The sequence below is a fragment of the Ctenopharyngodon idella genome, chromosome 24 (assembly GCF_019924925.1).
Source record: "Ctenopharyngodon idella isolate HZGC_01 chromosome 24, HZGC01, whole genome shotgun sequence".
Classification (NCBI taxonomy): Eukaryota; Metazoa; Chordata; class Actinopteri; order Cypriniformes; family Xenocyprididae; genus Ctenopharyngodon; species Ctenopharyngodon idella.
The window spans coordinates 24599246-24625528 of NC_067243.1; the positions used below are offsets into that span (position 1 = coordinate 24599246).

The window sequence follows — 26283 nt, forward strand, 5'->3', positions numbered from 1 at the left end:
GATTAGTTCAATCAATGAAATAAAAATTCAGTCATTATTTACTCTCCCTCGTGTCTTTCCAAACCCATATTGCTTTCTTTCTTCCTTGGAATACAAATGTGGATGTTTTGAAAACTGTTCATGTTGCTCTTTTTATTACAATGAAAGCATACAGTGATTGGGGACTCGAGCCTTCTGAAGTCATCCGATAACTCTATGTGAAGAACAGATCAACATGTAAGTCATTACTCATGAAAAAAAAAAAATGCCTTTCAGTTGTAGCTCTTAAATGTAACTTTTATGTTCTGTGGATTAACGAAAGACATATGGTATAGAATGACATGAGGGTGAGTAGGTAAATGAAGGCAGAACCTTCATTTTTGGGTGAAATGAATGTGGCAGTATGGGTGTTAGTCTCGGGCTGCTATTGGTTGGTTAGGGTTTATTGAGTGAGCCTATTATGGCTAGATGCAGAGGATCTAGACCTGCCTCTTGAGAGCTGCATCACTTACTGCCAGAGACGTGGGTGTTGATTGTATATGTGAATTGTTAATCTTTTTTTTAGTGCCTGTTTGGATTCTCCTGGTTCTCGTTTTATGCCTTCCCTGGGTGGTTTTCTGTTTTTGGGTAAGTAGTAGTGTTGTCACAATGCTGGAATTTCCAACTTCGATACGATTCCTTGAAAAATATTCAATAAAACTGCCATATATACTGCCATATATACCACCATACAGACAATTTGCTATCTCATAATGTTTTTGATAATTTGGGTAATTTTGTTGTAATAGCTTACACATAGCACTGGGAGGCTTTGTTTGAATCGTTGAACAAGATTTACAAAAAATAAAAAATAAAAAAAATAAATAAATACAAGTAAACAGTCAGTAATAAAATATAAACAACTAAACAAATTGCAAACAATAGCAAAAATAAGTACAATAGAATAAAGAGACAAATGAAATAAACATGGCTTTAAGTTCTTCAGGTGGGTCTAACAGTATATTCGGTAAGAAATACAACAGAAATTAAAGTAATCATATGTAAAATAACTGGACAGTTTTCATTGTAAAAATTAAATACAGATTAATGCTACAATTAAAGTTACAAAAGTTATTCAGTCAAGAGCAGCGAGTGATTTTCTTTGTCTTTTGCAGCAGGTTTATTAGGCTGCTGTCACTTTAAGAGCTTATGCATGGATCCAACGTTACACAACATACGTTTTCTCTCAAAACTATTTACATTCCAAAACTGACTGTATTTATCTGAATTTTCTGCAAGATGGCATTTTGACATAATTTTGCATGTATTTGTATGTAAGCCACAAAAAAAAGTCAATTTGGTACTTGCGAGCTGTTTGAGATGCAGCTTTAGGAGAGTGCCACTATCTGTGGTGCACACGCTTTTGGTGTGATCACGAAACCTACGGGAATTACTAAAATTTTGTGCAATACAAGCACTATTTATCCAGAGCGAATAAGATGAGTGAGTGAGAGGTGGTGGGTGTGTCAATTCAGAACCGTGGAACCATTTCAGATATTTCAGTATTGATACATATTGAAATATCGATATTTTTAACAACACTAGTAAGTAGCACTTAATATAATTATGGAGGAGGAACTCCAAGAGCTCAGGGAGTTGGAGGTGCAGTTGTGAGCTGATAATGAGAAGTTGCATCAAGAACGCATCCTGGTTGCCTCACCAGGGTCAAGTATACTCCCTGGTGACGCAGGTGTATTGCCTGTGACACCCCCGGTCATATCTGTTGGTGCTAATGCCGGCTTATCTGAATGATATGTTTTTGAACCGAGGGATAGCAAGTGCTCCAAGTTTAATGGACGGTCAGGCACTGGCATTAGCGAGTGGATTGAGGAGGCTCAGGCTCCTCAATGAATTTGTCATTTATCTATTCCGGAAAACGCAGCCCATTCACAGGTAGGAAAGCGGTTGTTTCATGTATAGGGCGGTATGGTTACATCGATATGCCTTGTGTTCTTTTTATAGTGTGCACACTGATATCTCTCTGGTCTGTTGTGACTAGGATTCCTCACACCCTAGGTATGTAGTTCCTTTGTATTTCTGCATCTTGATCTTATATGATATTTGTTTTAATCATGAATGTGTTATTTCAGATGTACGGTGTACGCTGTTGATTAGCGGGGAGGATTCTATTGCCAGGGCTACCAGAGATTTGCTTGTTGTCTGTGGAGCACTACTGTTTTGCTGCTGGCTCGACGTAGATATTGTGTGATAGGATTGGTGGTGCCTTCATTATTCAACACTGGTGGTGAGTTTGAACTCTGCAGCTGAGCCTGCAGAAGTGTACACAATAAACTGTTAGTGTTACCATATGTGGGTTGAGGGGAAGAAGATTTTTTCCCTGCTATTTTAGTGTGTGTGTGTGTGTGTGTGTGTATTGTGGGTTTTCAAGGGGGGTGAAGTATTGTTTGTGTTCGTTGTTCTTTTTTTGTAATTGTACTTTTCTGGTTGTTTTCCTTGAATGTTGTATGGTTTGTTTTTGATTTTGTGTTACGTTTAAGTTGATTAGCTAATTTTTGTACATCCTGGTTGCTATTGACATCTTTAAGGATTATTTTGTGTATTTGTATTTGTTGGTGTAATCATGCAGCATTTTCTTTGTACTCTGTGTGTTTAATGATTTCTGTGTATGTATGGTTCTGTTAGTTCTTTTCTTGGTAAGGAGTGTCTAGGAGCAAGGGTGGGGGGTGGGGGTGATTCGTGTTTTTATGTGTGATGTGTGGTGTATGTGCACTGGTGTGTATGAAGGTGATGTATTAATTTGGTTATTTCTGTTGGTGTATTTTTTACTTATTTGAATGTTGCTGGTGTTCTTTGAGTCCCCCCCTGCCGGCAACCCTCAGCCCCACTGTTTGATTTATTTTTGATTATTTTGTTGTTGTTTTCTGTATGCTGCCCTTGTGATATATAAGTGATTAGTAGAAATATTGTTAATATTTGATATTGTTTGTTTCTAATGAAATCTGTACTAGTCAGCGCTGTACTAATCTTTCAATGTATTGAACATTCCTGTTCTGTCTTTGTTTGATATTGGTGTTTTGAACAATTTTTATTAAATGTTAAATGTATTAAAATGAATATGTCTCTTGTCCTGTGAAGGGAAAAATCTGTGCAGCCTATTTACTGGGTTGGTATTCCTGGGTTGGGAGTTTCCAGGTGGTGTAGGTGCTTCAGAAATTCCACTTCTTGCCATATATATATATATATATAAATAAATATATATAGTAAAATGACTACAAACTCAAAATAAAACATGGAAAAAAATAAATTAAAAATCTATTTAAATACATTTAAGTTTTGTGGCATACACCTTGTGCCCCTTTTCCACCAGCATTGGTTCTGGTGCTAGTTCCCATTCCATTTCCACCGGCCCTACACCGGCCATAAAATCTTGATCTGGTGTGGCACCAGGAACCAATTATCAATTAAAACGTAGATAAAGTTTTTCCAACAACAATTTTTTGGCTAGCTAGCTGCTGTGTTAACGTCTGCAGTAAAAAGTAGTTCTTAAATGCACAAAAAAACCCCATAAAATTATCAATTACAATAACAAAGAGTCCAAATATGAAAATGTTGCACTCCTGCCAAAACAGAAAGCTCACAAAAGAAAAAAGACTCTATGAAGAGACAATAAATAAATAAATAAATAAATAAATGCAGAGATCCACAGCTTTATAACCTGTTCTGTCACCGTTCAGTTCTCAAGATTGCAAGGCTGAGCACCACCTCTGGCATAAGAATCAGCACCATCTTGGTGGAAAAGAGGTTTGTAAAATGCTTCTGGTGCATGAACCAGTTTGAGAACCACCGTTATATAGAAACTAGCAACAACAGAATTCTACAGGGATCTACAGAATTCTTGCAATGAATGCAAACACCAGACATACAGCAAGTATCAACCACTTTGATCTCTGGATTATTTTGAGGTGTTCACTCAAACGCATTACACGTTCACGCATTACACACATTAATTCACAAAAACAATGCTCAATACATTAATTAACTGACACTCTGCACATGCTGATGTGTGATATGTGAGTCAAGAAGGGCTGTTCACACTGAGATTTTATCATGGGAAGTGAATATACTGTAAATGTACTACTGACGTGTGTTTTAGTGTGTTTTTGCTCAAAGTAAAACGTCTCAGGTTACAGATGTAACCCTGGTTCCCTGAGTAGGGAACGAGACGCTGCGTATAACGCATTGGGAACCTTCTGCGTGATAACGTCATTGAAGCACTCATGTATCTAACCAATCGTGTAGCGAGACGTCAGAGGCGGGTGACGTCACGGACCAGGAAACTATAAAGCATACCCGGATGCAGAGATCGCTAGCTTCTGGGATAAGTCTGAAGCAAGCACTCGCAAGTATGCTGGGGGTACGGCAGGAGACGCAGCGTCTCATTCCCTACTCAGGGAACCAGGGTTACATCTGTAACCTGAGACGTTCCCTTTCGTGGGAACTGTCGACGCTGCGTATAACGCATTGGGAACGCAATCCCAACTGTGCCGTAGCTTCAAGTACTTGCCAATGTTAGCTTGACAAAATAGAAGATCCCGGAGTGGAGCCGACATCAAGGTTATAAAACCTGATAAATGTGTGCTGGCATGACCATCCAGCTGCATCACAGATATCATTAATGGAAAATCCAGACATCAAAGCTTTTGATGCCGCCATACCCCTGGTAGAATGGGCACGGACATTCAGTGGGGAAGGCTATCCGGCCGCTTCATATGCAAGTGAGATGGCCTCGACCACCCACTTGCTCATCCTCTGCTTAGATGCTGGGCCCCCTTTCTTAGGGGACCCATAACAGACAAATAGTTGATCTGACTTTCGCCACAGGGCAGCTCTGTGGACATACGCATCCAAAGCCCTCACTGGGCAGAGCAGATTCAGTTTTTCCTGATCCAAAGTCTCGAAGGGTGGAGGATAGAAGGCCTGGAGCACAATAGGACCTGGGACATTGGTGGGGACCTTCGGCACATAGCCAGGTCTAGCATGAAGGAATGCCTTCACCATTCCTGGGGCAAATTCCAGGTAAGATGGAGCAACTGAAAGTGCTTGTAAGTCTCCTATCCTTTTCAGGGAAGTGATAGCAAGTAAGAAGATAGTTTTTAGAGTGAGGAACTTTTCTGGAACCTCCTCTAATGGTTCGAAGGGAGCCTTGGCTAACCCTTGCAATACCACGGCCAAGTCCCAGGCCGGAACCCTTGTGCGCACTGGAGGCCTCAACCTCAGTGTACCACGGAGGAAGCGTGTGACGAGGGGGTCTCGTCCTACCGAGGATTCCCCCTCAAGAGGAGCATGATAGGCTGAAGAGAAAATTTACTAAGGGAACCAGTCTCTCGAGACTGGCCTCTGGTGTTTTTTGAGCACTTAACTCAGCGCCCTGAAACGGCGAACCGGCAAGGAACAGCCGAATCAAGTGATGACTGGCCCTCCTCGGAGGGTCAGTGGAGACCGCTGCGCCCTGAAGCACACTGGGTGGCAGGGTTAGCAGAACGGCCCCCTGAGGGCGCCAAAGAGGGATGGGTACCAAGTATTTTAATACCCGACCCTCTCTAAAGGGGGCTGCCCTCCTCGCCACTGGCATCAGGACCTCTTCGAAGCCTTCTTGGTGATAATTACAGTCCGCAGATCTGTGTTACCCCACAAAGACTTCAGCTGTGTTGCCTGTCCCTGTCCCCAAGCTTTCTGCGGGGGAGCACGGGTGGCGACACTTTCTTTGGAGGAACGGTCAGACCAGTGCCCTGAAATGGCGAGCCGGCAGGGAACATCTGAACTGACCGCTCTACAACCCTCCTCTTTCTTGAAGGAACACTGGAAACCACTGCGCCCTGAAGCACACGAGGTGGCAGGGTTGGCAGAACGGTCTCCTTTATTTTCTTTTAAATTCCTCAGAATTTAATGTATTCAATATTTCATTTAATCCTCAAATTAAATGCAGCCAGATTTTTTTGAACACGCTGAATATATTTAGAATACAAAAAAAAAGAAAGAATTATAGCTCCTAATAATTCGCAAGGTATTTTAGGGAAAGAGAGAAAGGGAAACTCCCGTCTACTCAGTTCCCTCCAAATATAAATACATATATACAGGTGCTGGTCATATAATTAGAATATCATCAAAAAGATTGATTTATTTCACTAATTCCATTCAAAAAGTGAAACTTTTATATTATATTCATTCATTACACACAGACTGATATATTTCAAATGTTTATTTCTTTTAATTTTGATGATTATAACTGACAACTAAGGAAAATCCCAAATTCAGTATCTCAGAAAATTAGAATATTGTGAAAAGGTTCAACTTTGAAGACACCTGGTGCCACACTCTAATCAGCTAATTAACTCAAAACACCTGCAAAGGCCTTTAAATGGTCTCTCAGTCTAGTTCTGTAGGCTACACAATCATGGGGAAGACTGCTGACTTGACAGTTGTCCAAAAGACGACCATTGACACCTTGCACAAGGAGGGCAAGACACAAAAGGTCATTGCAAAAGAGGCTGGCTGTTCACAGAGCTCTGTGTCCAAGCACATTAATAGAGAGGCGAAGGGAAGGAAAAGATGTGGTAGAAAAAAGTGTACAAGCAATAGGGATAACCGCACCCTGGAGAGGATTGTGAAACAAAACCCATTCAAAAATGTGGGGGAGATTCACAAAGAGTGGACTGCAGCTGGAGTCAGTGCTTCAAGAACCACTACGCCCAGACGTATGCAAGACATGGGTTTCAGCTGTCGTGTCAAGCCACTCTTGAACAACAGACAGCGTCAGAAGCGTCTCACCTGGGATAAAGACAAAAAGGACTGGACTGCTGCTGAGTGGTCCAAGGTTATGTTCTCTGATGAAAGTAAATTTTGCATTTCCTTTGGAAATCAGGGTCCCAGAGTCTGGAGGAAGAGAGGAGAGGCACACAATCCACATTGCTTGAGGTCCAGTGTAAAGTTTCCACGGTCAGTGATGGTTTGGGGTGCCATGTCATCTGCTGGTGTTGGTCCACTGTGTTTTCTGAGGTCCAAGGTCAACGCAGCCGTATACCAGGAAGTTTTAGAGCACTTCATGCTTCCTGCTGCTGACCAACTTTATGGAGATGCAGATTTCATTTTCCAACAGGACTTGGCACCTGCACACAGTGCCAAAGCTACCAGTACCTGGTTTAAGGACCATGGTATCCCTGTTCTTAATTGGCCAGCAAACTCACCTGACCTTAACCCCATAGAAAATCTATGGGGTATTGTGAAGAGGAAGATGCGATATGCCAGACCCAGCAATGCAGAAGAGCTGAAGGCCACTATCAGAGCAACCTGGGCTCTAATAACACCTGAGCAGTGCCACAGACTGATCGACTCCATGCCACGCCGCATTGCTGCAGTAATTCAGGCAAAAGGAGCCCCAACTAAGTAATGAGTGCTGTACATGCTCATACTTTTCATGTTCATACTTTTCAGTTGGCCAAGATTTCTAAAAATACTTTCTTTGTATTGGTCATTAGTAATATTCTAATTTTCTGAGATACTAAATTTGGGATTTTCCTTAGTTGTCAGTTATAATCATCAAAATTAAAAGAAATAAACATTTGAAATATATCAGTCTGTGTGTAATGAATGAATATAATATACAAGTTTCACTTTTTGAATGGAATTAGTGAAATAAATCAACTTTTTGATGATATTCTAATTATATGACCAGCACCTGTATATATAAAATTACGGACACGTGATCTATGCGCAGCCTCGGCAAACACGAGACCCGAGCCGTATATTCTCTCTTGCAGACTTAATCTACGCGCTGCCTCTGCAACGCGAGATCCGAGCTATATATTCTTTAATGAAAACTCAATCCACGCGCTGCCTCGGCAAGCGCAAGATCCGAGCCTTGCGTTAGACTTTTATTCCCTCGAGAATAAAGCCAACAGGAGTGGAGCTAAAAAACTCCCGCTAGTGCATGCTTCTCTTCGGGACATTTTTATGAATGAACACTGCTCACTGTCAGTCGTGAGCTGACGTGCATGCTCCACTCCCAGCAAACAACACATAAACCACGTGTATCCCCACTCGCTTTATAGTGTAGCACAGGGGGAAACGCGATTCAAACTGCTGTTCACTATTGATTTGTGTGTGAGGTGGCGAGTCCTCAGATCGATATCACAATATCCACCTCCTCAGAGCTGGACATGTGAAATACCGGTGCCTCAATCCGGGGGAAGAAACCGCAGAGCGTGCTTCCACCTGGGAGACGGCACTGCTGTTTTTCGCCATAATACGTGTCTTTTTTATATATAAATATATGGATTGGTGTGAGATACTCTTGTCCTCAGACGAAGAGATTGTGACTTGTTTATGTAATAAGACAAACAACACCAAATAAGACACACGATAACACAGAGCGCTTTCTGAAGACAACAGAAGCTAGCGATCTCTGCATCCGGGTATGCTTTATAGTTTCCTGGTCCGTGACGTCACCCGCCTCTGACGTCTCGCTACGCGATTGGTTAGATACATGAGTGCTTCAATGACGTTATCACGCAGAAGGTTCCCAATGCGTTATACGCAGCGTCGACAGTTCCCACGAAAGGGAACAACATAGGCTCATTGGAGAAATGTGCCTCTACCTGCATTTTTGCAAAACTCCAAAAACGTAACTATACATATGCAGTTTTCATCTGAAATGAACATGAGTCGAATCAACAACATTTATTCCTTTTCACACAAATTATGATTATAGGGCAGATTATTGATTAATATAGATTTTGACGTGGTTGCTTACACAATACTATGTTATGACCTTAAAACAATACTGCATGATCTCTGAACTAATAAATATTGACATTTGCATTATAACCACATCCATATATACAGCTTTTCTAACGCAGTAAAATCACCTGGAGCACTATGAGTCCCAAAAAAGGCCAGTCACAACACTCGGTAAGTAGAAATGTAGGGTTTAGTTATTATCAAATGCGACTGACCTTTTAGTGCCATTCACCACACATTTCATTTCCGAACTGCTGTGATAGCAACCAGAGTAATAAAACATTCCCAGATTCATGTTTATCTGTTTCAGATAAAAATGAACACAATTTTAGCATCACTGACTGGACATTTCATTTTGACAGTTTCACAAAATTTGCAAGAAGCAACATAATATCATTTACACATTTTTCCAATGAGTCTGGGTTGCAGCAAAAATAACTTCTCTTCCATCTTGCTGACACAACTACAGTATCTCACAGGAGACGTTTACTCCCGTTGGTTGATGCCGAATCATGTCACTGCTCATTTGCATGTTAAAAGTTAAACCAGACATTTTGTCAGTGTGAACACCCTTGAGTCATATTCCCATTGGGAGCTAAGCATGCACAACACAACATGATACAGTAGGAGGCACACTCACAGAACACACCATGACAGGGGATTTACACTATAGGAAATACAACAAACAGCACATAGATTGGCCACACACCAGATATAGTTGTTTATGAACTTAATGGTCATTTTAACAGGTCTCAAACGAGTATATTATTTCTAAAGAAGTAATAACATAAAGCATCACAATCTCAGCTGAAAGTCTATTTAAACAGGAAGGCAGGCTCACCTCCTCCTCCTCCCAGTCAATCAAATCCCAGTCGTAGGTTAACTCCGCTCTTCTCCTCTTCCAGAACTCAAGGAATACCGTGGCTGAGATGGTACAGAAAGAAGCGGTAAGATATGAACATAAAGAGCTTTGAAATACAGGACAGTTCTATTCAAAGGCATTAGTCACTGTTATTAAAGTAAGGGAAGCTCCTCTTAGGTCCAAATATACTCAAAGTACATACATGAACATAAGTGCTTCAACTATGCAAACTCAATTTCAGCCATCATTAAGATTGTAATTTTCATTGTTGAAAGGGGTACTGTTGTGGGCATTTGCATAATCTTCTTCTATGGTGATTTATTTTTTTTCAGGTAAATTACTGTCAAAGACATCAACTCTCGAGGAAGTTTGTTTAACTGTCAAAATGTATAGCCTATTCAATCCTACTGTATTTGTGTCACAAGGTTTGAAAAATATGTTGTTGATGTATGTTACATCATGATGTATTTTTTAGGTGTCAACTATACATGAAAGTGCATGTGAAAGTTTTCATGTGAAAATTTTTACATGGCTGATGTAGTTGCTTAATTCTTGTTTGCCTCTCTGAACATCTCTGTCTAACTTCAAAAAAGAAATATAAAAACCTTTTAAAAAATCAATACACATACAAAGTCCACATTTGGTTCACATTTGATTCATATAACTTTTAAAGCAGTGGTTTATAGTAATATTTCCAGTATTACTCAGGTCTAGTTTTAAGTATAATTCTTTTGAAGTGATGGTGCTTTATGTAACGTTATCTAGTGTAAGTGATAAATCCCGTTTGACATTTGTACTGGCTACTGTATACAGGCCACCAGGGCACCATACAGACTTTATCAAAAAAAAAAAAAAAAAAATCTAATATTGTCATGTGGAATCGATGTTGATGCCACTGAAATTCTGCAGCAGAGCGATAAAATCTCAGATCATTATCTAGTCTCGTGTATACTACATTTAGCCAAGGCTGCAAAACAAACCTCCTGTTAAAATATGGTAGAACTATCACTAAAGATTGTTTTATAAATAATCTTTCTGATCAGTTTCATACCAGATAGCTTAGAAGAACTTGATGTTGCAACAGAAACTATTGACTCTTTTCTAGCACTTTAGACATGGTTGCTGCTTTGTGTTTAAAGAAGATTAAATCTGATGCTGTGGTATGAAAAGCACACTGGGTCCCTTAAGAGCAACCTTAAGAGCAGCTGAAAAATGGAGCGCAGTTAAAAACTGCTAGATCTGCTTACTTTTTGACTCTCTTAGAAGAGAATAAACACAACCCTAGGTATTTATTTGATACAGTGGCTAAATTAATGAGAAATAACGCTTCAACTTCAACAGACATTTCCAAACCGCACAGCTGTAATGACTATTCACAAGAAAATTATAACCATGCAACTGACACAGGACAAAGCTCCCAATTTCGGGACTGTCCCGCAAAATGCGGGAGGGTTGGTCACCCTATCACAACTGTGTTCCTTTATAGAAAGAAATGGTATCTGTGAGGATTTCCAGTCAGGACTTCGACCATATCATAGTACTGAAACTGCTCTCATTAGAGTTACAAATGATTTGTTTTTATCATCTGATCATGGTTGTATCTCTCTTTTAGCGATACTGGATCTTAGTGTTGCATTTGATACTAGAGACCACAATATCGTAAATTACGTTGACATTAGTGGAATTGCATTGGCATGGTTCAAATTATACTTATCTTATACTTATTCTAATATTGGACCAAAAACTTCTGCATGAATACCTAGAATACTGTTTAACACTTGATGGCTGATCTGTCAAGTCTTCGTTGACAGTTAGGAACCTGGGTGTGCTCTTTGATATCAATCTTTCATTTGAAAGCCACATTTCTAGCATCTGTAAAACCACATTTTTCAATCTTAAAAATATATCTAAATTACAACATATGCTCTCAATGACAAATGCAGAAAAGTTAGTTCATGGGTTCATGACCTCAAGGCTAGATTATTGTAATGATCTACTGGGTGGTTGCCCTGCACGCTTAATAAACAAACTCCAGCTGGTCCAAAATGCAGCGGCTAGGCTTCTCACTAGAATTAATTTATTAATTTAGTTCCATTTATCTATACAGCAGCTCTGGAGAAAACAGTGATGTCATCATCCAGCTCACTTCAATTTGCATAGAATGGAGTCAATGCAGGCAGATATAAAACATTGTTGAATATCAAGTCAGCAGAGACCATATCTACTAGACAATCCCCTGTGAAGGCCTTGTCGACATGACAGCCCTCAGCAAAGATCCTCAGCAGAGACCACAAGAACTAGCAGGTCCTCCGCACAGACCCTATTGCCAGCCTCGGCTCCATACTGAAGTGATGAATCTGATCTAGCAAAAGGAACTGGATGAATATTTAAATGCTACCGATCCCGATCTGAATTTGGACTTGTGATGCAGCCTGAATCATAATGACACAGTGTTCGTTCATTGGCCAGAAGGGGCGCCCCGATTGAGCCTGGTTTCTCTCAAGGTTTTTCTCTCCATTCTATTACCTGATGGAGTTTGGGTTCCTTGCCACTGTTGCTTTTGGCTTGCTTAATTGGTGACACTTAATATTCAACAATATTATTGATCTGACTGTACTGACGTTTTTGTATGAGAACGGTACTGAGCTGGCGATGACAATTTTTTGCAGAACTGCTTTATAGATGAAATGAACTAATTTAATAATTGATGATCTTTACAACGGAACTAAATCAACACTGAACTGACTTTAGCTGAACAACAGCCGAAATGCATAATTTTCCTGTTCTCAATGTAAAGCTGCTTTGAAACAATCTGTATTGTATAAAGTGCTATACTGTATAAATAAAGGTGACTTGACTTGACTTGACTTGAGCCAGAGGTCTGGGACCCACGCCCTAAAATTATTTAAATTATTTAAATGTAGTTACATTCATGTGAAAAAGAAAATATACACTTTTAAATTCTATGGTTTTATCATATCGTATCAGGACATAATAAAAAATAATCTAGAAAAGGCTTTGGGAAAGAGGTCCTGACTTGCAGGCCTCTGAGGGCGCCCCTTCCCGTGAGAGAGTGAATTACACTCACTCCTCCACGGAGCCTTCAGGAAATAGATTTGTTAACCCTGCTGCCCACGGCACTTCAGGACATGATGGTTTCCAATTAAATGGTTCATCCTCCCCAAAGAGGCCTGTAGAAATATCAGTTCAGTCGTTCATTCACTTCAGGGGACCGAAGTTTTAAATACAAATATACCCGAGATCAGCCTCGAGAGGCTGATTCCCCCAGTAGACTTTCTGGCAGCTTGGAGAGTTGTACCAAATGTGTCTCAGTGGGTGTCAGCCACCCAGATTCAATGGGGTACTGATCACGACAGTTGGCTCAGAGCAGGCTCAGGTGATGGAACAGGAAGTCCATTCTCTTCAAGAATGGAAAGTATCTTGAAGTATCAAGAATCAAGCTAGACCATCTGAACACTGTGAAACTGTGTTGACACTGTGTTTCAGAGACTGTTAGAGCTCTTGGCAGCAGCGTCCAACCTAATACCTTTTGGCCTGCTATACATGAGACCATGAGACCTGGATCTTGTCCCTTGGTCTAGCCCTAGGGGCATTCTGTCATCGAAAGACTTTGTCAACAGATGCATCCCTCACGGGCTGGAGAGTGGTCATGGAGGGCCGCTCAGCCCAGGGCCTCTGTAAGGAACATCATCTTTCACGGCACGTAAATTGCCTAGAGATGTTAGCAGTAATATTAGCCTTACAGCATTTCCTTCCAGAGCTCAGAGGCCATCATGTTCTAGTAAGGACGGACAATACGTTGGTGGTCTCTTATATCAACCATCAAGGGGGTCTGAGGTCTCTTGTGGTCCTAGAAGAAGAAGACTGTTATCTCTTAGAGCACTGTATATTCCTCGGCACCTGAATTTGGGAGCAGATTTACTGTCAAGGCAGGGGCTGAGGCCCAGGGAATGGAGACTCCACCCCAAGACAGTGGAGTTAATTTGGAGGAAGTTTGGACAAGGGGATGCGGATCTGTTTGCATTTCGAGAGATGACTCACTGTCCGCTGTGGTTCTGCCTCATACATCCAGCTCCTCTGGGGCTGGATGCTATGGTACAGACGTGCCCGAGGCTACATCTGTATGTTTTTCCCCCCAGTCGCTCTGCTCCCGGGAGTTCTAGAAAATGTACGCCAGGACTGGTGCAGCTTCTTCTGGTAGCCTCATTCTGGCCGGCCCGAGTATGGTTTTCGGACCTGTCAGCCCTCCTAGGCGGTCTCCCTTGGGGCATTCCAGTCAGGAGGGTCCTTCTATCACAAACCGGGGGCACAATATTTCACCCCCTGCCAGAGATGTGGAAACTTTGGGTCTGGCCTATGATTGGGATCAGATCCTAAATGCAGGTCTCTCCACCGAGGTGGTAGAGACCATTCTCAATTCTAAAGCTCCCTCCACCAAGAAACTATTTAAAATATTGATATTTTAAAATGGAGAGTATTTACTTTATGGTGCAGAGAGCACAATGTGGACCCAGTTAACTGCCCAGTGGCTTTAGTGCTGGAGTTTCAGCAAGACCGTTTTTCTTCCGGTCTTTCCCCATCTACACTTAAAGTTTATGTGGCAACCATTTCAGTTTTCCATGCACCTGAGGGTGGTGGATCTTTGGGGAAGCACCATCTGGAGTCTTGTTTCCTTTGTGGTACATTGAGGATGAGGCCTACGGCTCAGGTTAGAGTCCAGTCCTAGGATCTAGCCATCACTTAGGAAGTGTTGTCCTTGGCAAACTTCAAGTCTTTGGAATCAACAACAATTAAGTGTATTGCTCTAAAGATGGCGTTTCTGTTGGCAATTACATCACTTAAAAGAGTAGGAGATCTGCAGGCCCTGTCAGTTGCCTCCTCCTGCATTGAGTTTGCCTTGGGCAGGGTAAAAGTTATTCTCCACCCAAGGCCAGGTTATGTACCTAGGGTACCCACTAATGTGGCCCAGCAACAGTCCTTCAGGCCTTCCATCCTCCTCCTCATGTGACGGTGGAACAGAAGAAGCTGCATTTACTTTGCCCTGTCAGAGCTCTTGAGGTCTATATGCGTAAGACCTCACAGTGGAGAAAGATTGACCAGTTACTGGTCTGCTTCGGGCCCCCTAAGAGGGGGTGCCTGGCTTCTAAACAGACAATTGTGGATTGTAGAAGCTATTTCTATGGATTATGAGGTGCGTGGCCTGCCTTTACCTCTTCAAGTCAGGGCTCATTCCAGTAGAAGCGTTGCTTTCTCCAGAGCGTTGTTGTCGGGGGCATCCCTGCAGGAAGTCTGTGATGCAGCGGGATTGTACTCCCCACACACATTTGTAAGATTTTATAGCCTGGACCTTCCGGTCATCCCAGGGGTCACAAGTTCTTCTGTCCTGAGTTGTGCTGGGACAGCTTCACACCAGTGAATGCCTGTCATTTGTCAGCATGGCGAATTGGGTATTTTGTTCCCCAAAGCGTCAGCAGGGACACAGCGCAAAGGGAATGTCTTGGGTTATGCATGTAACCATGGTTCCCTGAGAGGGTAACGAGACACTGCGTCCTCTTGCCATATTTCCTGCATGCCTGGATAAGGCTCACTTCAGCCTATCAAAAGCTGAGGCTGTTGTGTTGCCTGCTTGGCTTTATAGTTTCCGCCTTACACCAGCACAGCGGTTAGGCAGCACCAATCAAGATTGGACTTATTGTACATGTGTTTCAGATGCAGTCGCGCTGAAGGCGTTCCCCAATTCGTGAGCTGGGACATAGTGTTTCATTCCCCTCTCAGGGAACCATGGTTACATGCGTAACCTGAGACGTTTTTCATTGTATTTAATTGGGTTCATCCGGGACAAAAATGACTCGAACAGAACACAAGGGTTCCAACTCTCTTACTGGCTGAGTGCAAGTTTAAGTCTTGTCTTTGTCTGTATTCAAATGAGTTTTCCCCATTTGCAATCTTTTAGCTCTGATGAAGGCCTGTGTGCCAAAACATGTAAACATGGCAAAATAAAGGATAGATTTTTTTCTAGTTTTACAAATCGATTTCTCCACTCCACAATAGTTGCTGGTTTTGTTTTTGTGTTCAGATCAAAAGTACTTTTGTCTTTTCCACACACCTGATTGATTTCATGAAGTTGCATCAGAATAACCCCACAATTGTGACCAAAAAACAAACAAACAAATAAACAAACATTGTCTTGGTGCATGACTTTAGAACATGTTATCAGAGATATGTGTTCATCAGCATTTCAATAAGCAATCAGAATTTTGGGTTAGAATTATTCATGTTATAATTTTTTTAATCTCACTAGTAGATATTCAGATTCAATCTAGCTTACAGAATGTACTCAGCTAGCCAGTATCACAGTATCATAGGAACTGATTTAAGCACTAAAAAGAAATACTAAAATCAAGGTAAAAATAAGATAAGTTCTGTGAGATTTTCAGGTTAACTTTAACTGTAAAAAAAGAACAAAACCATCTGTGCTCTGAGTTCACGTCGCACTGTATGACCCACTTTTGTTTAAAGCAAATGAGTTGGAAGGGAAGAGACAGACAGAGAGAGAGACCAAGAAGAGAGACAATGTTTAATTTTTAAAACACAGTTTTCATCCTGAAAGCTGTCTTCACATTTCAGCTTTCAGGAATTCGACTTGCAGATCCTTCTGGGTCTCTCTATCAGGAACAGTATGGTCCCCGTTTTCTAATAATACAATTATGGCCCGGTTTCACAGACATATTGTCACATATTTTAAGATATGTCAGTGCAAGTTGCTTTCAGTTAAAACAGCTCAAACATGCATTTTAGTCTGGGACTAGCTTAAGCCTTGTCTGCGAAACCGGGGGAACATGACTTCCGTCAGCACTAGCCAAAGTGGTAAACTCTGTGAAGCAAAGCACCAAATTCAACTTTTTGGTTGCTACCTGTCCCATAAAATACAGGATCATGCTGTATTTACAGATGATGCGTCTTGTATCAAATCACTATGGGGCACAATTTGTCTTGTATTTTTCATAAACATTGTTTAATAAGGTCTCTTCAATGGGAAGAATAACATAGTAAAATCAATTTCACAAGTAGAAAATAAATTCATCCATTAGCCGAGCAATATCCAGTGAGATAAATGGAAAAATTCTAAGCTTTCTGCAGGTATTATCACCTTCATTGAACTGTTCCTAATGCATATATGGATTGGCTTAATTTTTTTCATCATTTACAACATATAATTGTTTTTTTTGTTTTTTTAATTGGTAACTGTGCAAATTTCATGCTCTTATGTAACGCTATCTGTAGTGATTTATGTGAAGGTCAAAGCATGACTTGATTATGTTAAGAGGTGCGTTGAAGTCCTGACCTCAGAGTCATTATGCCTTTGCTCTCTCAGTTAAGTCGTACGCTGAAAAAAGTGAAAAGACCCTGTCAGTTATTTAAAGTGCATTTTTATGTTGGTCTAACTGAAAATCATGGTTTCTGGTTTCATTCAGTTTGTCTAAAAGCAACAAATAATCAACTTTGTTTAAAAAGTATTTTCGCTTGACATGGTAAGGCATATGCAGCGACAAGTCAGGCCTGTGGGGCCCTGCACACAATGGAATCCGTCTAAAAGATGGAAAGTGGTGTATGGTGCTTACAACCTCTATATGAGGGCATGGTTGTGTGAACTAAAATAACGATGGAACACAATGCCCTCTTTAGTTTCCAGCATAGTTATTGGTCATGGTGAGTTGATTTTGGTTTGCCCTCCTCCTGTTTTGACCAGAGGTGTTAGCAGTGAACTGCTGAGGCAGGAGTAGGAGCAGCTTATTGGAGGAGTGGTCATGGCGAGATGATGCAACACCTTCAGCTTCAGTTGCCCTCCCTCTAGTTTGTCTGGAGGTTTTAGAGGTGAACTGCTGAGGCAGCAGCTTATTGAAGAAGTGGTCGCGTTAAGATGAAGCGACCCCTTCACTTTTAGTCTGAGCTTCTTCCAGCTCAGCTGGTGAAACTGCTGAGAGACATCCATTTTAGAAGGGCTGGTCGTGGTTAGATGATGCGAACCCCTCAATTTCTGCTGCTCTACCTCCATATTCTGGAGGTGTTAGCAATAAACTGCTGAGGCAGCAGCTTACTGAAGGAGTGGCTGCTGTGGGATGATGTGACCCCTTCACTCTTTAGCTGCTTTGCCAAGGTATAACTACTTTTCAGAATGCGGTGAGAAGTGGAAGAGTGGCTAAACTCTGAATGTTAGAGTCTGTAATGCTGAAATTCTCTGTAATACTTAAGTACCCCTTAGGGTAGAAGCAGATGGACGGAATTACGATGGGTACTTACAATACTCCCTCTACTTCGTTTACCTCTCTCCCCAACTATTGTTAAGTTTTAAAGTAGGGGTATCGCTCCCCTTTGGATGGGTGCTCTACTAAAGATTAATCACTTTCTATAGTGGGTTTTGAGTAGAGTACGTTTACTCTAGACAGGGTATGAGCTGCTCTCACCCAATGATATTGGTGTCTTTAAGCAGGGCTTGAGCTCCCCTGTGATTCCCTTGGGGTTAAAGCCTGGGTGATGAGAGTCACTTGGCACACTGCATTATGTACTGCTTTCATTTTCCTCCCATTTATGGGCAGAAGTAGGGATGTAGGCTTCCCCTTGGAGCAATGGCAACATCGAAGGAGCCTGAAGGGCTAATTACTGTGGGTTTTTAGCACCTGGCAAAGGATATAGTTGAATTAATCCTTTTGATGAGCTATTACCTAAGGACTTTGTCAAAGTATTGACATATCTCGCACTTTATTAAGGCCCAGGTATACTTGACTTTCCGCGCCCGGACGCATCTCACGCTTATCTCTCAGTCGTGTCCGCGCATCTTTCAAAGTATACTCAACCACAGATGCGTGCGGATGACCGAGTTTGACATGCGCAGTACAATTTTTTTTCTATACTCTACCAGACATCGGAGGGCAGCACTGAGTCGTGTCATCAACGGGACATTTGCTGGGCTGGATCGGAGAAGAAAAGTAGTGCACCCACCATTGCAACATAGTTCAGAAGATACACCAAGAAAACAAGAATCAAAAACGATGGAGAAGGATATGCTATGTACTTTCTGATCTCTTTGCACAAACGCTCGTCAAGTTTGCCATTCATTGTCGTGTTTTCCTCCTTGTTTCAAGCATGTTGTTTTTGAAACGCTCTTTCCACACTCTTCTTCGACGACTGCATACTGTGCTCAGTACTGTGCGTATTGCCACCTAGTGGACTGTCCTGTCCCGCTGTTGCACGCACATCGTCCATGCTGTCTCGAAATTTGGGCTGCATTTGGGTGTGCGGATGTCCGCGAGCCCTCCGGATGACAAAAATTACATCATGCAGATGGTGCATGAACGCGGACGGCCGAAGTATACTTTGGGCTTTAGAGCTTTTGCTCTTGAGGCCTTTAAAGCTTTTTGCCTGCCCTGCAAGAGAGAAAGGAAGGTTGTAAAGGCTGTGACTTCCCTTGCAATAGAGCATATAAGCTTGGATACCTTTTCCTGCTATTAGAGAAAAACATTGGGCTTAAGGACTGGCTCCACTAAGCAGTCTATGAGTCACAATTAGTGCCCTGGGGGCTGACACGCTCTGTGATCTGTAGAAACAATCTATATTATGCCCACTCTGTTTGTGCATATCCACAGCATAGTCAGACAGGCGTCCCCTCAGCATGGCCTAGTGATCTAGGTTACGCATGTAACCATGGTCCTGAGAAGGGGGACGAAACGTTGCGTCTTGTTGCCATGCATGAAGTTTGCCTGCACATCTCCTTCAGACAAAAGAGTTGATGACGTGTCCTGCAGGCACCCTTGTATACTCACAGGCGCTCCGCTTGTGATGCCATGGACTGCCATTGGTCAATAAATTGGCGTTTTCGTTTCATGTATTCAGACACCGCTCACGGTGAAGGTGTTCCCCATAGCGTCAACTCCATCTCATTCCCCTTCTCAGGGAAACAGGGTTACATACGTAACAAACATTTTGAGTAAAAAGATAGTGCCAATGAGATATTCTAGCATGAGTTTGTATGGATTAAAGAGACCATTTGAGCGATTTGAAAGACATGAAGGTAGCACTGTTTTGTTGCCATAGACAATGATCAAATATAGCCTACAGTTTGGCCAACAGCAAGTGAAAATATTAATTGCAGTGTTTGACCAATTAGAATCAACTAGAATCAACTATTAAAGAGAGCCATAGAAAGATCACTTAGGGCATACATTCCTGTAAATAAATGCGACTGAACATCTGTGTTCATGGCCTATATTTATTTTGTATTTTAATTCTAGCATTTTTTTTTTTCCATATCTATTTTGAACACACATTGTTCTGTTCCAAGCTTCTAAAACACTGACGGGGCATTTCTGAAGTGTTAATGAATGGTCACTGCTTTTGTCTCTGAAATGTCTAAGGGCGCTTTCCCAAGTGTGGCAATCGAACTAGGCAATCGAACAAAGTGTGAAAGCACCCTAAGAGAGAAATTTATCCTGGTTTCTCTCGACAATGGAATTGTGGTTTTGTTGTTTTAGAACAACCCTTCTTCATCCTCACTAAAGTCAATCTTTTGAGCAGTTCATGAATTCCATGAATTAGTTTTAAAAGCAAATTAGCAATTTGAGTAATAGGATCCCCATTTACATCTTTTTGTTCACTGTTTACAATTACTTTTGATGAATTAAGGAGTTTACTGTAATTAGTAGCCTATAATTTCATGTTTTCAAGCTTTATTGCAGTTACCCTAACTGTGATAGCGTTAGTGGCATATGTGTCATGATTTATTGTTTTTATAGCCATTTTCCAGCAGATAAAAATAAGGCTGTGACTAATATGCTGCTTTGTTTAGATCCCACACGTCACCTACAGTTCTGCACCTGAAAAATCCTGCACAGACGAAGCAAACACAAAGAATTCAAAATATGTTAATGCAAACGCATGTACTGTAGCTATACTATTTAATTTTCACGCCTTCTGGAATATATCATATAAAACACTTCAGAACTAGTTAATGTTAGTAAAACTACCGTTTTTTAATGTCACATTTGAAGAAAATTTCCAAAGCCCAGTAAATCCACCATGTCTATTCAGATTACTCTACTTTTATTTCACTCCTGGGAAGTGTTTCATTGGCTTTAGCCAGTCTATTACACTTAATAATGTGGCCACAATTATCAAGCACTAACTCACCTGTGATCGCCACCAGGGATACTTTAACACTTACCTATTTATCGCTGCTTGTGTTCAGAGGGGTAAACTAAAGCTCAAGCAGTATTGAAATATTTAAATGTATGGGCTGTAAGTGAGGTCTACTGTGACATGATAGGATAATTTGTTGCAATGTTGGACAAAGCGGTAATTGATTACAGCTGCTTCTCTTGGGCTTTTGAGTCATTCCTATTACAGCAGACCAAAGACTGCTATAGATTCTTATTCTGCATGCTGAAGGAAGCCTTTTTTATAACTGCTTAATTTGTACTTCAAACCACACGCTGACTTGTCTGTCTTTCTGCTGGTGAAAAGAGAAATGATAAAATTAAAAAGATTCAGACTCACCCCATATTGCCATGAAGATAGCAAAGAACACCGTGCCTCCATTATCAAAAAGATGGGTCACCTGGTAGGCACAAAAAAGGCAATATATTTTAGAATGTATAACTAGGAAATAACAGCAAACTAAAGCATATATCAAGGAAAGAATGGAATAGAAAAGCATATGAACAAATAATGATTCTTTAGATTCACGTCCATTAATCTATGAGCAACAGGACAAAGTAATCTCAAAAGGTTTAATTTGCACTAGCAACAATTCAGAGGTTCTTTCTGATTTGTCAAATCAAATTTTTATAACACAGTCTCATGACAATTTGTAACTATTTTACATATTTTGTTTTACTATTTTTTCGTATTATTTTGTACAATTTCATTAGTATGTTTTCGTACGACTACTGTAGCTCATGCCTCACTGATGGTTACAAATCATACTTTTTCCTACAAATCACATCATACAAATTTGTACAAAATTGAAATTTCGTAAAATAAATACGCATTCTTCTGAGATCGAGTTGGATTTTTAATACTGAAAAGAATGAACACAGGTTGTCACTACAATAGATGCCATTTTGTGTCACTGGTTCCGCTTGTGCACACTAACAAGGAAGCTAAAGACCACAGTGTCTTGCATCAGTCACTAATGTGCCTCTTGAGTCCAGGACATTGAGGTTTGGCTTCACAGCTATCTCATACCAGCTAGCCTGTATTACACTCAGCCCTCGAAACCTCAATCCTACCCGGGTCACAGCATCATTGTAATCAGTTCCTCCCTCTGAGCGGGGCTCAAACTGCTGATAGCAGGCATGGGAGTAGGGCGCTAACAAAGTCGTTAAAGGCCACAGACTTTAATTCATTGGAATGAATTAAAAATGCTTGCTCTGCTCCACGCCAGTGGACATGCACCGTTAATGTGGTGCGCGTCTGGTCAAAGAGAGAACGCGCAATGCCGGCTCAACATTGTTATGTCTGTCAGCATCGGCGATGGAATCCTAGCTAGCTTTTTTTAACTGGATGAATAAAAAAAAAATTTCAGCGTAGAAACTTCCAGGCAGGTGTGTTGAGGCAAGTTGGAGCCAGACTCTGCAGGACAATGGCCCTCCAGGAACAGGTTTGGACACCCCTGTTATATACCCTTGAAACATGATTGGCAGCATTAGGCTAGGTTCCTTCCGAACTTATGTTATGAACTTAATTCGGGAAGGGCGGGAAGTAAGACAGAAGAAAGAGCTGGTGGTCACCAAAAACTCCAGTAGTAAGATGTAGAGAACTTGAGTGGCATGTGCCAGCTCTCCATTGATATGACTATAAAGTAGAAAGCAAGACTGATCTGTTGCTCTGACTTCCCAACGGGAGATTTGTTTTTTGAGGAGGTGGAGATTTTGGCAGAGGAGATTTGAGCTGTAAGTCGTGAGAAGCATCTGAGGGCTTGGCAAGAGGTTTTATGTACAGCTCAAATAATCGTTTATTTAACCTGCACTGTAAAAAAAAAAAAAAAAAAAAAAAAAAAAAAGGTAAAAAGTCTCGCAGCAGAGTTTCCAGACAGATTCCGTTAAATTACAGCAAATAACCATTTCACAAAATTACATGCAAAAACTGTAAAAAAAAAAATTAAATTACAGTATATTAATGTTGATAATTGCTTATTAAACCATGGAAAAACTGATAATGTCAAATTACATAGAAAACAACTAACATTCAGGTTAAACTGTAAATTTAGGGTTTTATAAAGTTATTTTTTAATAATCCACAGTAATTTACTTTCAAAAGATTGAGAGCCTTTTGGATCTTTTGGAATATATAACTGGGTATCATCTGCATATAGATGATACATAAGGCTGTATTTATGAAAAATTGAGCCTAAATGGCCCATATACAATGAAAATAAAATAGGTCCAAGTATCGACCCCTGCGGCACACCACTTTGCAATTCAACTGATGTGGAGCATAAATCTCCAATGCAAACTGAGAATGACCTATCCTTTAAATGTGATTTAAACCAATCTATGGCAGTACCCTTAGTACTAACACCTTCCAAACACTGCAATAAAATGCCATAATCAATAGTATCAAAGGCAGCTGTGAGATCGAGTAAAATAAGGATAACTACCTTCCCAGAATCAATTGCCAATAAAATATCATTAAAAACATTAAGAGGGCAGATTCTGTACCTAAAACCTGACATATCTATTACAGCATTCACATCTAAGTATGAAACAAGTTGTGATAAAACAACCTTCTTTAACATTTTCGTAAAAACAAAATAAAAAAGGTAATTTTGATATAGGTCGATAATTACTTAAGACTTGTGCAATCTAAATTAGGTTTCTTAAGAAGTGGCTGCATTAATCTAGCGCAAGCATTAATTCAGGCAGGCCACGTAGGCATAGCTCAGCATCAGCTGACTATCATCTGTTCAATCTCTCCAATCACAATGATTCTCCTATCAAGGTACGCGTATATATACGTGGCACTATTACGCACTTCCAGCTTAGCCAGCTCGCAACCAACCCTCCCTCCCACCCTCCATGACATCAGTAGGCTATTCCTATTATATTTTCATTGTATGTTCTGCACTTTGGCTGTTTGTTGTTTTTCTTCTCTCTCTGTTTCAGATCACTGCATTAAGATAAGCTTTCCAAGCAACCCTCAAACGTCTTCTCATTCACCATCTCCATTTATATCTTCATTGCATTATTTGTACAGTAATTGTTTCAATGTTATGCTGATGGTTCCGGGGGGTTATTACAGGCCCAGCTAATTATTATTATTGTAAAGCTGAACCACCATACAGAACCATACCGCAAAACCAAATATTGTATATTAATAACAATAAATATGTTTCATTGCCAAAGTGGTCCTGACTGAACTGCATGTATGTTTAAAACAAGCATGAACATTTCCACTGATTAAGCTAGTATTAAAAAGAAACTGAATAGTGTTAAAAGATACAACAGCTGAGGAGGGACAGGATCAGATGGATGCACAGAAATTTTTATAGAATCCATGGCAAATTTTCAAAGGAAACTTGCTGCCTATCCTTCTTCCATTTTTACTCGGCCCTTTTCTGCATATTTGCCTAGAAGTACGGATTTCATTTTTCATCCATGGCTGTGACTGAGTTTTTGGTTCCTTATATTTTAAGGGTGCAAACTCATCTAAAATTTCTATACAAACAGAATTAAAATAATTAAAATACAGTACATCTACTATATGTACTAATAGCCTACTATTTGCATATAACCTTACAAAAATTCCTAAAATTGACTGAAATTTTGTATGACTGATGTAATACCAAAATATAAGTAATCACCTGTAAATTTAATAGTGTAACTTTAAAATACAGCAAATATATGTAAAAGAACAGGTATTTCATTGTATAATAAAAAAGAGAAAATTCTGGAGAAAAAAAAAATACAGATCATTTAGCTGTAAATTTACACTTTTTAACAATGTGCGTGGAAAGAGTACGTTGACATTTAATCCTTTTGGATATGGGAGGAATGGCAGAACTTGAATGGAGATTTTTATAACAGAACTCCTGTTGAGTGAATTTTGAAGCGAGTTTGAAGAACCGTAACAGATGTTTTTGAAAGCAGAGCAGTTGTAGGCAGGCATTAAATCCTCTCTAAGCTGAGAAATCAATGGCAGGTTGTGCAAATCATCCTCAGAATTGAAGATTTTGCCACTATGTGACAAAATTGTTTCACTGGTGTGGGATGGACCAATGGTAAAGAATTGCTGAAAGGTGTAAGGACAGTAGCTTGTTATCGCTGGCCCAAATTCAGGCCCATGACAGTAGTGGGTTGCCAAGAAAGAACCATGTCAACATTGTTTTAACATTGTCTCCTGAGCTATGAAAGAGCAATCTTCAAGGCAAGCAATAAAACTTTGCTCAGGGCAAGAACCAATTTTTATGTTTATTTTATTCAAATATTAGCCTCTCCCAGGCCAGATCACTACCATCTTCCCATGACACAAAATCTACTTTCGGTACTAGCTTCAGAGCTTGAAGAATCTGTGTTTGATTTGCATGTTGAAAATCCAGGACTAAACACTAATTCAAAACTTATGAATATCTTTGACATCAGGCAATACAGGCTTTCCTAATGAGGCTAGAACAAAAACAGATATTCTGAAAACAAAGTTGTTACTGTTATATAAACTGTTATACACTATGTCAGTACACTGAAAGAGTAGATGGAAATGCAAATAAACTGTATTCACATAAAGATGTCTACAGGAAATATACAGTATATAAAATATCACCACACAACCAAGATGTGTTTTCTTTGACTTTCATGTTGTTTGTCTTGGTTTTCTTGACTGTTCCCACAGTATTGCATCATGAACTTATTACAGGGAAGGACGCCAAGATGCAAATTGGCTCGAGCAAATTGAATCAAAGACACATCTACTGAAGAAAAGTCCAGTTATTGTTGCATTTCCATTAACTTCTTCTTCATTAGAACATTTGTTATCAACTGTTGTAAAACTTATTCTATTGACTTTTTTTAAATTGTTAAAAATTGTTTATGTAATTGTTTTAATTGTTAATTGTAATTGTTTTTCTTTTTTAATAGTTAAGAGAAAACTGTGCAGCAACATTTTCCTGATATTAGGTCATCAAAGTGAATTTATTGGGAACAAAATCAAGGTGGGACAAGGGCCATTTGATTGGCTTATATTTTACCCCAAACTGAAAGATCTGTCAAATTTTCTGCCAGGACATTATCTGTTAAGTTCACAGGGTCATTAAATGAGCAACATTTTGAACAAAAAGCTGAGAATATTGCATTTTTGTCAAAGACTACAATGTGCATAAGCAATGCTTTTATAACTTGTTTCTGCTTCTTTTTTGCCTGTGTTTTGATCCGGACTTTCTGTACTCTTTTAGAAGATGTGTAACAGTGCCCCCTACCATATAACAGTGAAAACACGAAAGCTTGAAAATTCCGTCAGGGAAAGAGTTGTGTCTTTAACTACTACTGTATGTACTACTACTTAAATTAATCTTTTGATACTATGCACTTATGTGTACATGTTTTTACATTGTACTTACATTTAAAAAATACCTGCAT

The 26283-nt window shown here is 40.2% G+C and overlaps 1 protein-coding gene across 5 annotated transcripts in view; it reads right to left on the minus strand.

Moving 5' to 3' along the window:
• ano3 (anoctamin 3) overlaps window positions 1–26283 on the minus strand; it is a 120762-nt gene that overhangs the window by 21391 nt on the left and 73088 nt on the right. For 4 of the 5 annotated variants that reach the window (XM_051884541.1, XM_051884542.1, XM_051884543.1 and 1 more), the window contains 3 exons: window positions 21209–21269; window positions 9617–9699; window positions 9416–9442 (listed from right to left, as the gene is read on the minus strand). In XM_051884541.1, the coding sequence (XP_051740501.1) occupies window positions 9416–9442; window positions 9617–9699; window positions 21209–21269 (171 nt within the window). The remainder of the gene's footprint in view (window positions 1–9415; window positions 9443–9616; window positions 9700–21208; window positions 21270–26283) is intronic. The other variant, XM_051884545.1, reaches the window with a different exon arrangement.